At 39.4% G+C, this 15,275-nt stretch overlaps 1 gene segment (V, D, J or C); it reads right to left on the reverse strand.

Moving 5' to 3' along the window:
* Positions 1-6,859: 6,859 nt before the first annotated feature.
* Positions 6,860-9,594, reverse strand: LOC115772769 (T cell receptor delta variable 1-like). The segment is given in 3 exon segments: positions 6,860-7,006; positions 9,079-9,386; positions 9,509-9,594. Coding segments are annotated over 3 exon segments (513 nt in total).
* Positions 9,595-15,275: the final 5,681 nt, after the last annotated feature.

Genomic DNA, 15,275 nt, shown 5'->3' on the forward strand with positions numbered 1-15,275 from the left:
ACTGTGGTTGACTGGCAGCACAGAAATACGTTGCCGTATGTTCAGGTGCTTTTACATCGATGATGGAAAGTGAGCCGTGCTTTGTGTCTCCCTTCAAATCTCCAGCTAATTTGAAATGTTTTCTAAATGGTTCCTCCACGCTGTTGTTTTTGAACTCTGTATATCCATATCCAAGAAGTTTCAGAGCCGCGTCTCCAGGTGATTGCTGGTACCAGAGCATAACTCTGTAGTCACTTTTTTCATGGGTGCAGGTCAGCTGTATTTCACCACCAACCTCTCTGAAGACAGCAGAAGGGGACTGATGGACCTGTATCCCCAGTGAAATCCCTGCTGTACACAGAGACAGAAAAATTAATGCTTTCAAAATGTATGTACATGCAGTGCATTTCACTTTGCGATGAAGTAGTTACCTGTGAGGCAAAAGAAGAAAATAAATCTAATCATCATGTAGAGATCTGACTATAAAACCATAAAAACACAGTCTGTGCTGAAACTGCTCTCTCACTGAGCTGATTGTCAGTTGAGGAAGAAACCAATGAGATGCAGGCAGAGGAGGAGTGGCTGCATATAAACCAAACTGATCTCCATATTAGAGATGCAGCTGAAAACATTTTGGTTTTAACTCCTTACTGTTTAGCTTGCAAAATATCAGAAAATATGAAAAATTCTTATCACCATTTCCTAAGACGGGAATGATAACTGACTGTTTTGATCAATTCAAGATGCAAATATTTACTGCACTGTAAATCTGAAATACACTTAAACTTGGAAATGTTGCCGGTTATTTTTGTGGTGGCTCATCAATGTATTCCTTAAGCTTGGATCTCTTATTTTAACTATCCACACACAATGTGTTGCTTTTATTATATACTGTACTTTTATTATATAATTATTACTAGTCTGCTGTATCACAATCCAATATAAGAACCACAAAAGCAGGTGTCTATCAGCTTATTTTCTTTCTTCTTTCAAACCGCTGATGGTTTCCAAATGTGCAGTTTTTTTTTTTATTTTTAGAGGGGCTTATTTCCAGAATTGAAGAATTAAACACCTTTTGAAATTATCTAGCAGACAGCAGAAAATTATAAGGCAGATCATTTTGTGTGGACTAACATAAAACAAGATTTTAGAAGCATTTAGAGAGTTTATAATAGAGTTTAGTGGATATAAGTCACTAGAATTAGATTATGCCAAATGTTTACACTAAGAATTACCTGCCCAGCTGATATGACTGAGATTTAAGGAGAACATGCATACAATGAAGAAACATCACTTTCCAGTTGCTTTGGGGGATTTTCTCTTTGAACGATGTTTCCGTAAAGGTTTCTGTGCATTGGTGGAAAAGTGCATTCTAGTTCGCTGTATATTGAAAAAGCAATTTATGACAGTGCTGTCCATAAAATCTATCTTTATAACCACAAACTGTGATTAGTTATACCACACAGCCTTTAAGGACATGAGATTTACAGTGTTTCTCGAATACTGCATAATGGTGTCTTACTGAATGACTATGCATAGTGATGAAGATGATTTTGCAACCTCTAGTGGCAGAAAAGGAAATGTAAACTTTTATAAGACTTGGAGGAGCACGTCTGCTGTTATGTGAAAGAATGCTGCGCTTATTTTTGCTAATTTGTGCTTCTATCCTGGTTTTATAAACAGTGTACCCTCTAAATAACATGCGTAGTTAAAGGAGAACAGAAACAAGGGTATATTACTATGTTTTTATATGAATGGATCAAGCCACAATACAACCACTAATGCAGGTGTATGGGAGCGTGTCTTATCAAACCAACCAATGATAAAAATGATGCCGAGTTTTTGTAAAGTTCCGGGGGATTTTTTGTCATTGTGCTTTTCTCGCTGCACAGTAGTACACTGCACTGTGCTTGTGGCCTATGCCTCGGATATTTAGTGAGCTTTTTTTTGCAGTATCTCCACCCAGATCTCCAGTGATATTGAAATGCTCTCTATATTGCTCTTCCATTGTGACAGCTTTGTAGTTTAAAAACCCGATGAGTTTCATAGCCGTGTCTCCAGGTGGCTGCTGGTACCATAGCATCACTCTGTAGTCAGTCTGTTCATGGGTGCAGGTCAGCTGTACATCATCACCAACCTCTCTGAAGACAGCAGAAGGGGACTGATGGACCTGTATCCCCAGAGAAATGCCTGCTGTAAGCAGAGACAGAAAAATTAATGCTTTTAAAATGTACGTACATGCAGTGCATTTCACTTTACCATGAAGTAGTTACCTGTGAGGCAAAAGAAGAAAATAAATCTAATCATCATGTAGCGATCTGACTATAAAACCATAAAAACACAGTCTGTGCTGAAACTGCTCTCTCACTGAGCTAATTGTCAGTTGAGGAAGAAACCAATGAGATGCAGGCAGAAGAGGAGTGGCTGCATATACACCAAATATCCATATTAGAGATGCAGCTGAAAACATTTTGGATTTAATTCTTTACTGTTTAGCTTGCAAAATACCAGAAAATTGCACTGCACTGTAAATCTGAAATACACTTAAACTTGGAAATGTTGCTGGTTATTTTTGTGGTGGCTCATCAATGTAATCCTTGTAGCTTGGATCTCTTATTTTAACCATCCACACACAATGTGTTGCTTTTTATTATATACTAGAATTATTACTAGTCTGCTGTAATTGGAATAACAAATAATATCACAAAGAAAAGAACCACAAAAGCAGGTGTCTGATATCAGCTTGTTTTCTTTCTTTTTTCAACCCGCTGATGGTTTCCAATTTTACAGTTTTTTAAAAATTATTTCCAGAATTAAAGAATTCAACACCTTTTGAAATGATTACCTAGCAGGCAGCAGAAAATTAGAGGGCAGATTTTAGAAGCAGAAGAGAGAAGAGAAGAAAGAAGACAGTTTATAATAGAGTTTAGTGGATGTAAGTTACTGTACTAGAATTAGATAAGATAAATGTAGATGACTTTGCACCCCCTAGTGGCAGAACAGGAGAAGCAAGTCTGCTGTTATGTGAAAGAATGTCTCACTTTTTTTGTTGTTGCTAATTTGTGCTTCCTTCCTGGTTTTATTAGCAGTATACCCTCTAAATAACATGCCTAGTTAAAAGAGAAAAGAAATAAGGGTATATTAGTATATTTTATTTCAATGAGGAGAGATCATAGGGAGAAACTGAACAAGATTTATTGATAATACAAATAGCTGTTTGGTGATTGGACTCCGAAGGCCCAGTGAAGCTGAACGGCATCCTAGTAGAGAGAGGGATTAGGCAGGAGCACCCCAGAGTCTAGACGTGGGGGTGGTGGAGACTAAGATGGAGGCTTGGAAGGAGCTTATGGCTGGTGTGGTGGTGGTGGTGGTGGGGGGGGGGGGGGGGGGGGGGGGGGGTGAGTTGCACAAATGAATCTGGAAGGGAGAATGAGAGATAAGTAGCAATATTTAAAGCACACTGTGCAGAGGCTGATTGGCTCCAGGAAGGGGGGCAGAAAGACGACTAGAGTAGAAGAGATGAGGTCAGCACTGAGTTTGACAGTGTGGGAAAGTGGAGGTGGTGAGAGAGAAATGCCAAAACATCTGGAAAAGCAGATGAGTGATTTTAAATCTTCCTTATTGAAATACATATGAATGGACCAAGCCACAAGACAGAATCTCATGGAAAAAAGAAAAAAAAAGTGTAATTTTTGCAATTGTCAGAGGGACTTTTGTCATTGTGCATGACTTGGTGCACAGTACACTGCCCTGTGCTCTTGTACATCTTTAACTATCAGAGAATTGTTTCTTCATGTATTCACAGTCAAATCTTGAGATATCAAACTTGTTTTTATACAGCTCTTTCACCTTTTTTGCTTTGACGTATAAATATCCAATGAGTTTCATAGGTGTATCTTCAGGCTGCTGCTGGTACCGGAGCATCATCCTGCAGTCAGTTTTATCATGGCTCCAGAAAATCTGAATTTTGTAACCAGGGTTTGCAATGATATCAGAGGACGATCAGACCCCCAACAAACACCAAGACCAAAGAAGAAAGGAGAACTTTAGTTTGTGACAGTTGGTAAACTAACAAAAAAAGTTATTTCCAGCACCTTTTCAAATAATTACCTGGCAGGCAGCAGAAAATGGCTTAAACTAGAAACATGGCTTAGTGGCTGCGAGTTACAGTAATCCCTCACTTATCGCGGGTGTTACATTCCAGGACCACCCGCGATAAGTGAAAATCCGCGAAGTAGGGACGCTATATTTATTTTAATACTTATACATTATTTTAGTAGTTATACACTATTTTAAGTTTTTATAAACCCTCCCCACATTATTGTGTACATTATTGTACAACACGTACTACGCATGTGAAGAACGAGTACCGCGAAACAGCGAAAATACTGCAATAAATATTTTACACTAATATTGATTGAAAATCCGCGAAACAAGCGAGTCCGCGAAAAGCGAACCGCGAAGTAGCGAGGGATTACTGTACTTGAATGCCTGAGCTGTTTGTGTTTCTGTGGTACTTGAGTAAATGTGCACTCTAGTCTACATGTTGTATTGAAAAATATATTTATGGACTGGCTTTACAATAAACAGTGTTACCAATACAAACCAAAATTGTGATTACTTATACTGCACAGTCTTTTAGGATTTGTGAATTGAAGTTTCACAAGTACTGATATTGCATAAAGATGAATCTGTTTCCTAGTGGCAAAAAAGAAAATGCTAACTTGGCTTGTAGGAGCTGTTTTGGGATATGTGAAAGGTTCTGCTTGGGCTTTAAATGAGAATGAAACAAACAAGCCACAATAAAACCTCTAAAGCAGGTGCTTAGGAGCGTGCCTTATCAAAGCAACCAATGATAAAAAATTTATGTTGAGTTTTTGTAAAGTTCAGGGGGAGTTTTTGTCATTGTGCTTTTCTTGCTGCGCAGTAGTACACTGCACTATGCTCATGTGCTATGCCTCGGATATTTAGTGAGCTTTTTTTTGCGGTATTTCCACCCAGATCTCCAGTGATATTAAAATGATCTCTATACTGTTCTTCAAATGTGACAGCTTTGTATTCTAAAAACCCGATGAGTTTCATAGCCGTGTCTCTAGGTGGCTGCTGGTACCAGAGCATCATCCTGTAGTCAGTCTGTTCATGGGTGCAGAAAATCTGCACCGTGGAACCAACATTTGTGATGACCTCAGAGGGAGACTGACGGACCTCGAGACCCACACAGACACCTGGATACGGAATGAGAAAAGATTCAGTTTAAACCAAAACAGATGGTACATTTAATGAAGCCATTTCCACTTTCAGAGGGGCTTATTGTATGTTTTATGTTGTTACCTGTCAGGCACCAGAAAAAGAGAAAATGAATCATGTTGACCTTCCTTTGATAAAGTGTCTAAGAGTTGAAGAGCTATCTGAGGTTTAAGAGGAAAATTAAGTAAGCGCTATACTGGCTGGAATCTAACCAAGAGGTGGGAGGAGTATGTTCAGTTTTAAACCATCCACTTTGATGGTTTGATGGTTGGGAGTTTTTGTATTAAGGGGAGGGGTTTTCCTCTCAGTGTGCATAGCTTGCTGCACAGTAATACACTGCACTGTGCTCAGGTGCCTTTAGGTCGACTATAAACAGAGAAGCATTCTTTGCTTTGTCTCCACTCAAATCTCCATTAATATTAAAATGTTGCTTAAACGGGTCTTCATACTCTTTGGTGCCATAATTCAAATGTCCAATGCGCTTCAGAGCTTGGTCTCCAGGGGATTTCTGGTACCACTGCATGAACGTGTAGTCAGTCTTTCCATGGCTGCAGACCAGCTGGACTTTTTCTCCAGGTCTTCTGAAAACCTCCAAAGGTGTTTGATTGACTTCAATAGCCAGGCAAATGCCTAGAAAAAGAGAAAATAAATAATTGGCATATAAATTAAAGACAATATAAATTGTGACTCCTGAATGATGACTGTGATTACCAATAAGCCAAAACAAAGTGAATAATGTCAGCATGATGAGCTCCGGTCTGAAAACCAGAGACTGAGTGACTCTTAACATTTTGCCATGGACTTTTTTATTGGCTCCCTCCTCTTTAAATAAGTTGCTGCATGTTTTGACGTTTCTTGAGCTCTATCGCCACCTACTGGAACGACATAAAAATCAAGACATTTCTAATGTCAGTTCTTTGCTGTATTCCCACTCAAATATTAAATGATATTGAAATTATTGTTATTTTGGTCTTCAAATTTGGCAGCGTTGACATTCCAGGTGGTTGCAGGTACTACAGCAGAACTCTGTTGTAGTCAGTCTTTTCATGGCTGCAGAGAATGTGATGACCTCAGAGGGAGGCTGACGGCCCTCAAAACTCAGACAGACGCCCGCGTAGAGGATGAGAAAAGATTCTGTTTTAAATCACAACAGATAATACATTTAATAAAACCATTTCTACTGTCAGAGGATCTTACTGTGCGCCAACAACTTATTGTAAGACAAATAAGGCAACAGAAAAAGAGAAAATGAGTCATGTTGACTTTATTTTGATAATATGTGTTTTAGGGATTTAATCTGCTGGGATTTGAAATCGGATCAATTGACCGACCCCACAGAGGTTTAAGAGGAAAATGAAGTAAATACTGTATTGGCTGTATGAGGAGTATGTTCAGTTTTAAACCATCCACTTTGATGGTTGGGAGTTTTTGTATTAAGGGGAGGGGTTTTCCTCTCAGTGTGCAAAGCTTGCTGCACAGTAATACACTGCACTGTGCTCAGGTGCCTTTAGGTCGACTATAAACAGAGAAGCATTCTTTGCTTTCTCTCCACTCAAATCTCCATTAATATTAAAATGTTGCTTAAACGGGTCTTCATACTCTTTGGTGCCATAATTCAAATGTCCAATGCGCTTCAGAGCTTGGTCTCCAGGGGATTTCTGGTACCAGTGCATGAGTATGTAGTCAGTCTTTCCATGGCTGCAGACCAGCTGGACTTTTTCTCCAGGTCTTCTGAAAACCTCCAAAGGTGTTTGATTGACTTCAACACCCAGGCAAACACCTGGAAAGAGAAAATAAATAATTAACATAAAAAGTATGGCTAATTTGAAATGGGATTCCTGAATGATGTGATTACCAATAAGCCAAAATAAACTGGATAATGTCAGCATGATGAGCTCTGGTCTGGAAACGGAACACTGAGTGACTCTTAACATTTTGCCATGGACTCTTTTATTGACACCCTCCTCTTTAAAGCAGCTACTGCATGTTTTTCATGTTAGTACTTCTTAAGCTCCAGCACCACCTACTGGAAGGACATGAAGGTCAAGTCACTTCTCACCCAGTGATGGGTGAGTCGTCTTCAGACTCTGCTTCCTTTACGGAAAATGTGTCCGTGGGATTAAGGATGCTCTCAAAATATTCCTTCCACTGCTTGACTTTATCCGCAGTTGAAGTCAGCAGCGCCCCATCTGCAGTCAATCACTTGACTTTAGTGTTGTAGGGATAAAACCTAGGTTCCTCTTGTGTTGTTAAAATGTGTATTTACCATGATGCCATAAAGATGAGACTACACATGTGATGACTGCTTAAGGAAGTGTAGTCATATTCTACAATGAGTTACAGCTGACATTGTGAATATTAAAGCCTGCTACTATTTATAATGGTAGATGGAGGCTTTACTTCACAGTCAGGAACTTCCATTCCAGTACTGGATTATAATTACCAGTATTGGTGCAAGGGTCTGTGAGCTGCAAATTGATGATGAGGTTTTTGTATTGAGGAGCAGTGACATGGAGCACTGTGGTAACTAGCAGCACAGAAGTACACTGCACTGCTGTTCGGGGTGAGGTCATTAATTGTTAATGTGCAGGTCTGCTGTTTGTTTGCACTCCCTTTGATTATGACATCCACTTCAGGCTCGGATTTTCCATTGCTTACTACCATGTATCCCAGGAGCTGTAGCTGGCTGTTTTTTGTTTGCTTGTACCAGAGGATTTGATCGTAGTTGTCGATGTTGTGTGAACATTCGATTTCAGCTTTTTCTTCTTGATTTTTATACATATCAGCTGGAGTCTGGGACACTTTGTCACTGAGTGAAGAACCTGTGAAAAAATATCATCAGAAACCCACAAGAATGTAAAACATGGATTATGAGAGTAAATCATGAAAAAGTGAAAAGATCACATTACCTGACACCAGGATAATGTCAAAGCTCATGCAGAAGAAAGTGATTAGCATGTTGTGCTGCATGACTATCTTCAAAAATGACCCTGTTTTTCATTGTTTGCTTTCATTGCTGGGTGAACCCTCCCCTCAGGAAAATGGGCAGTGATGCAGCCACTACACTACAGGCATGCTGCCACCTTATGAGAGGATTTTAAATGATAAAGACCTGAGTTGAGCCTCGAACACTATCAGCACCTTATCGAATCTTTGAGGTTGCATAAGGCCTCCGTAGTATCCCTATCTTTTGTTGCACATCATCATCATCTTTCTCTTTTGTCTATTGCAGCTCACAGAATAGTTCTGAAATTGAACTTATGTCTTTGTTAACCAAGTTTTATGTCTAAAACTCAGGTGCTACCTATATGGTCTAAAGTGGAGGTGCATTTTATAATCAGAGTAATTTCTGTATTTTGGGGGGTTCTTTTTTATTATTATTTTATAAAACATTTGTCTGTCACAGCTAGTCAAAGCCAACAGAGGGAAAACAGGAAATGGTCTCTGCTGAGCAACTGTTTAAATAGTTTGGCCAAAAACTTGCCGTGTTCTCTTACACCCATTCCTGAACATGTACCGATAAAAGAGAAGCATATTTTGACCTTAAAAAGGGGGGGAAAGGAGCTTTTTTTTTTTTTATTAGTACTTACGTGTACAGCCACAGCCCAAGTTTTGAATGTCCTGTTTGATTATTTTTTTATTTATATTTTATCCTAATTGTCCAAATACACACGGACTGGACTGTTCCTGCTGTAAGCAGAGATGAACAGATAAAGGATTCTCCTCTTTAAAGCAGCGACTGCATGCTTTGATGTTAGTACTTTTTAAGCTCCAGTGCCACCTACTGGACGGACATTTCTAATAACAGAATTATTGTCAGGCAGTTTTTGTACAGCATCTCCTGCTTCTCACATCACTGTGTATGCTGACGGCACAGAAGTACACGCCGCTGTCATTCAGCTGCAAGTCATTCACAGTAAGAGCCCCACTCTCAACTTTTTCTTTGCTGGCTGAATATTTAGTTTGATCAAGTGCACCATAGTCAGTCTTCCCACCAGAGGCTGTGAAGACGATGAGGCTCATGGTCTCTCCTGGTCTTTGAATGTACCAGTACATCTGAGTGTAACGTATATCTTTCTTGTGGCTGCAGTTCATCTCTGCAGCCTTGTTGAAGAAACTCCAGCTGATTTCAGGGTACTGAATCACATCCTGCGAATAACCTGTGGGAAGAGCATATAATGCAATGCTAATAATTCTTTTGAGAAAAATTGTTCAGGCATTAAATGAAAACAAAATTCTTTAAAGTCTAGCTATTTCTCGCATGGTTCAAAAGTTCATGTACCTTGGAGCCACAGAGATGAAACTGCAAATGTGATGAATACTTGAGCAATCCTAGTCATATTCTACAATGAGATACAGCTGACTGTACTGTAAATATTAAAGCCTGCTGCTATTTATGATCGGAGCCTAAAGGCTTTATGTTACAGTAAGGACCTCCCATTCCAATACCGGCTTATAATCACAATACCAGTATTGGTTAGAATGCTGGGGCAAGGGCATGTGAGCTGTAACAGATGTAAACTGATAGTGTGGGGCTGGTTGGCTATGCGAGTATGAGGGGCAGGGCCCTGAGCATGGCTCCACAGGTCTGTCAAGGATAGACATGATGTCATTGGAGCTTCCAGGGTTGGTCACACCAAGGTGATTCCCATTGTGAAACACCGAACAAAGTTAGAAAAGGGATTTCTAGCACTGGATAGGATGCATATGAATCCATATGTTTGTACTGATGAAGGTGTTTTTGCAACTGTCAGTGGCAGAAAAAGGAAATCTTTAAAAAGGTTTAGAGGAACTTGTCTGCTGTTACTGGGAATGTGAAGGTAGACATCACTTATTTTTTCCAATGTCAGCTTTAGCTTTGGTTATGTCATCAGTATTTAATGACTACATAAAATAGAATGAAACAATCAGATAGAAACAAAGGCATATTAGTACATTTTCCATGAATGGATCAAGCCACAAGACAACCACTGAAGCAGGTGTTTGAGAGCTTATCAAAACCACCAATGATTAAAAAAAAAAATTTAGTTTTTGTAAAGTTCAGAGGGACTTTTTGTCATTGTGCTTTACTTGCTGCACAGTAGTACACTGCACTGTGTTCTTGTTGTGCTGCTTTAACTATCAGTGAGCCGTTTTTTTCTGCGTTCCCACTCAAATCTCCAGACATGTCAAAATCATTTTTCTCAGACTCTTCCAGTTTCACACTGTTGACATTCAAATATCCGATGAGTTTCATAGCTGTGCCTTCAGGTGGCTGTTGGTACCAGAGCATCACCCTGTAGTCAGTCTTTTCATGGCTACAGAAAATCTGTACTTTGGAACCAACATTTGTGATGAACTCAGAGGGAGACTGACGGACCTCAAAACCCCAACAGACACCTGGATACAGAATGGGAAAAGATTTTGGTTAAATCACATCAGATGATACATTTAATGAAATAATTTGCACTTTCACAGGATCTTATTGTGTGTAATCAAGTTATTACCTGTCAAACACCAGAAAAAGAGGAAATTAATCATGTTGACCTTCTTAAAAGGAGTTCTTTGATAATATGTCCATCTATGTGTTTAAAATTTTTTAGGGGTTTGGTTGTATGAGGTTGTATGAGGGTTATGAGGAAAGAATATACTAGCTGGGAGGAGTATATTCATTTTAAAACCATCCACTTTGATGGTTCTGATCTTTGGTATTAAGGGGAGGGGTTTTCCTGTCAGTGAGCATGGCTTTCTGCTCAGTAGTGAATTGCACTGATCCCCTGCACCTTTAAGTCGACAGCAAACACAGAAGCATTCTTTGCTTTGTCTCCACTCAAATCTCCAGTAATATTAAAATATTGCTTCACACTCTTTGTTGCTGTAATACAAATGTCCAATGTGAGTCAAAGTTTGGTCTCCAGGGAATTCTGGTGTTTGGTGGACTTCAACACCCAGACAAACACCTAGAAAGAGAGAAAATGAATAATCTCTAATACAAAGAAGCTATAGACAGTGATTTTAACATTTTACTAAGGACTCTCTTTAAAGCAACTACTGCATGTTTTGACGTTAGTATTTCATGAGCTCTTGTGCCACCTACTGGAAGTCTATGTCAAGTGATTTCTAATTATCAGCCAGTTTTTGTACAGGTTCTCAAGCTTTTCACATCACCGTGTTTGCTGGCAGCACAGAAATACACACCGCTGTCATTCAGCTCCAAGTCATTCACAGTAAGAGTCCCACTCTCAAGTTTTTTCTGTTGGCTGAATATTTATTTTCACGTGCTCCACCATAGTCAGGCACCCCACCAAAGGCTGTGTAGACGATGAGGCTCATGGTCTCCCCTGGTCTTTGAATATACCAGTACATCTGGTTGTAAGTTATATCTTTCTTGTGGCTGCAGCTCATCTCTACAGATTTGTCAACATAACTCCAGCTGATTTCAGGGTACTGAACCACATTCTGGGAATGACCTGTGAGAAGAAAATATAAATCGATCCTAATAATGCGCTCCGAAAAGTGTTCAGGACATCACAGGAAGAAAAAAATTCTTGAAAGCTTCTGTATCACTTGAGTGTTTCACGTACCTTGATGCCACAGACCTAAGACTACAAATGTAATGAATACTTGAGCAATCATAGTGATGCACTACAATGAGAGACAGCCGACATTATGAATATTAAAGTATTCTGCTATTTATAATGGTAGGTGGAGGCTAAGGGTCTTACTTCACAGTAAGGACCTCCCATCCAAATACTGCATTATAATCACAAGACTGATGTTGGTTAGAATACAGGTGCAAGGGTCTGTGAGCTCTAAGAGATCAAAGCTGACAGTGAGGGGGTTTTTGCATTGAGGATCAGTGATATGTAGCACTGTGAAACTAGCAGCACAGAAGTACACTGCACTGCTGTTCACGGTGAGGTCTTCAATTGTTAATGTGCAGGTCTCATGTGTGTTTGCACTCCCTTTTATTTGGACTTTCTCTCCAGGCTCTGGTGTTCCACTGGTTGCTAACATGTATCCCAGGAACTGCAGCTGACTGTTTTTTGTTTGCTTGTACCAGAGGATTCGGTTATAGCTGTCTATACTGTGTGAACATTTGATTTCAGCTGTGTCTTCTTGATTTCTATGCATTTCAGCTGGAGTCTGGGACACTTGATCACTGAGTGAGGAACCTGTGAAAAACATCAACATAAATCCCACAACAATATAAAACAAGGAAAATGAGAGTGAATCTTGTAAAACAGAAATGTAATAAGTGTGAATTACCTGTCACCAGGATAATGTTAAAGCTTATGCAGAAGAAAGTGATTATCATATTGTGTTGCATGACAAAGCTTTCAAGTCTTCTGTGCTTTCATAACTGCATTTTCAATTTTACTGATCATTCATGTGTCATTTCTGGGTGAACCCTCCCATCAGGAAATTGGGCAGTGATGCAGTGAATTCTGAACAGCCACTACACTACAGACATACTGCCACCTTATGAGAGGCCTTCATATAACAAATACCTGAGTTGAACCCCAAAAATAAAGGATTTCTTCTTTATTGGACCAAAATGCTGCTATGAGAAATGTTGCTCTTTTACATTGCTGTGACTCTGCATTAACTTTAAAAGTTAGAAAATGTCTGAGGCTGTGTTCCATAATATCATCATCATATCAGCTGAAAACTGCAGAACTGACTTTTAGTGGGTAATATGTCTATGAAAAATTGAATTCACCAAGTTGCCTAAACAAATACGTTGTATTTTCCCTGGTTCTCTGTCGTGTCCTTGTTGCTGTAGTTATCAGTTTATGCCGGCTGTCTGTCTGCTCAAGTTTGTTTTCTAATTTGTTCCACTGGCCCCATCCAATTCAGTCAGTTTCCCAGCTAATGAAAGCTGAAGTTAAAGTTAGGCCTGTGTCTCAAGTGTCCTGTACTGGGGTCCTAAAACTTGCCTGTCACAGAGTTTCATGACAAACTATAAATTGTTATTAATTATTCTGCACAACCTTTAAGAATATTTCACAAGTACTGTGTGAGGGTGTTTTACTGCATGAAGAGGTCTTTGAAACTCTTAGCAGCACAAAGATGAAAGTAAACTTAAATAAGGCTGGGAAGAGCATGTGTGCTGTTTCTGGTTATGTGAAGGAAAACTGCATGTACTTTTTGCTAATTTGGGTTTCCTTCCTGATTATGTAAACAGTATTTACTGTTAATAACACGTCCTGTTAATGAAACAATCAGTAGAAACAAAGGTATATTAGTAATTTTTTATATCAATGGATCAAGCCACAAGACAACCACTACAGCAGGTGCTTCAGAGCTTGTATTTCAAAACCACCAGTGATGCATAGTTCTGTGGAGTTTTTGTAAAGTTCAGAGGGGCTTTTTGTCATTGTGCTTCGCTAGCTGCACAGTAGTACACTGCACTGTTCTGTTTTCCTGCACGTGTAACTATCAGAGATCCATTCTTTGCTGTATCTCCACCCAGATCTCCAGTGATATTGAAATGATCTTTATTTTGGTCTTCAAATGTGACAGTTTTGTAGTATAAAAACCCGATGAGTTTCATAGCCATATCTCCAGGTGGCTGCTGGTACCAGAGCATCATCCTGTAGTTAGTCTTTTCATGGCTGCAGAAAATCTGCACTTTGGAACCAACATCTGTGATGACCTCAGAGGGAGACTGACGGACCTCAAGACCCACACAGACACCTGGATACAGAATGAGAAAAAATATTCAGTTTAAACCAAAACAGATGATACATTTAATTAAATAATTTCCACTTTCAGAGGGACTCATTGTATGCAAACAAGTCATTACCTGCCAGGCACCAGAAAAAGAGAAAATGAATCATGTTGACCTTCCTTTGATAACGTGTCTAAGAGTTTTGGGGATTTTTCATTGCCTTGTTTCAATGTCAGACCCCACTGAATTATCTGAAGTGAAGGAAAGTGAAGTAAACACTACAGTATATTAGCTGGGATCAAGATGTGGGAGGAGTGTGTTCAGTTTAAAACCATCTGTTTTGATGGTTCTGAGTTTGTGTATTAAAGGGAGGGGTTTTCTTCTCAGTGTGCATAGCATGCTGCTGTGCTCAGGTGCCTCCAGTAATGTTAAAATGATTCTCAAAGCACTCCTCATGTGTTCTGAATGCGATTACCATCAAGCAAACATAAACTGAATGTCGGCATGATGAGCTACTATCTGAAAACAGAACAATGAGTGACTGACATTTTCCCATGAACTCTTCTATTGACACCCTCCTCTTTAAGTCAACTAATGCATATTTTGACGTTCGTATTTCTTGAGCTCCATCGCCACCTACTGGAAGAACATTAAGGTTATTTCTAATACTGGATTAAATATCAAGCAGCTTTTGGACAGTTTCTCCAACTTCTCACATCTCTGTATTTGACAGTAGAAAAAAGTCATTCACTGTGAGAACAAAATGTTAATGTCTTGTTTGCTGCTTTAATATTCGTTTTCAGGGGCCCCACCATATTCAGTGTTCAGCCAAATTATTTAGAGATAAGGCTACATAAGGGACTGACGTGTGTGTGTGTGGGGGGGGGGGGGGGGGGCTGTACTAAAAATTCTTGAGAAATATTGTTCAGGGATTACATGAGAAAAAAGAAATTGGGGGTGACTTCTGTCTTGTGGCTCACATCCTGAGAAAGACCTGAGAAGAAAATTCATTTTAATACTAATAATTCTCTAAGGGTACTCAGACATTATATGAAGGAAAAAAAATCTTTAAAACCAAGGTATCTCTTGCATAGTTGAAATATCCATTGAAGCCACAGAGATGAGACTACAAGCGTGATGACTATCTGAGCTGTCATAGTTATATTCTACAATGAGAGACACTGTAAAGATTAAAGCCTGCTGCTCTTTGTAATGGTAGGTGGAGATTTAATTAATTCTCCCATTCTAGCACCGGATTATAATCACAAGACTGATGTTGGTTAGAATACAGGTGCAAGGATCTGTGAGCTGTGAGAGCTGAAAGCTGACAGTGAGGAGGTTTTTGTATTGAGGATCAGTGATATGTAGCACTGTGAAACTAGCAGCACAGAAGTAC

This window comes from Archocentrus centrarchus, chromosome 22 (assembly GCF_007364275.1).
Source record: "Archocentrus centrarchus isolate MPI-CPG fArcCen1 chromosome 22, fArcCen1, whole genome shotgun sequence".
NCBI classification, from domain to species: domain Eukaryota; kingdom Metazoa; phylum Chordata; class Actinopteri; order Cichliformes; family Cichlidae; genus Archocentrus; species Archocentrus centrarchus.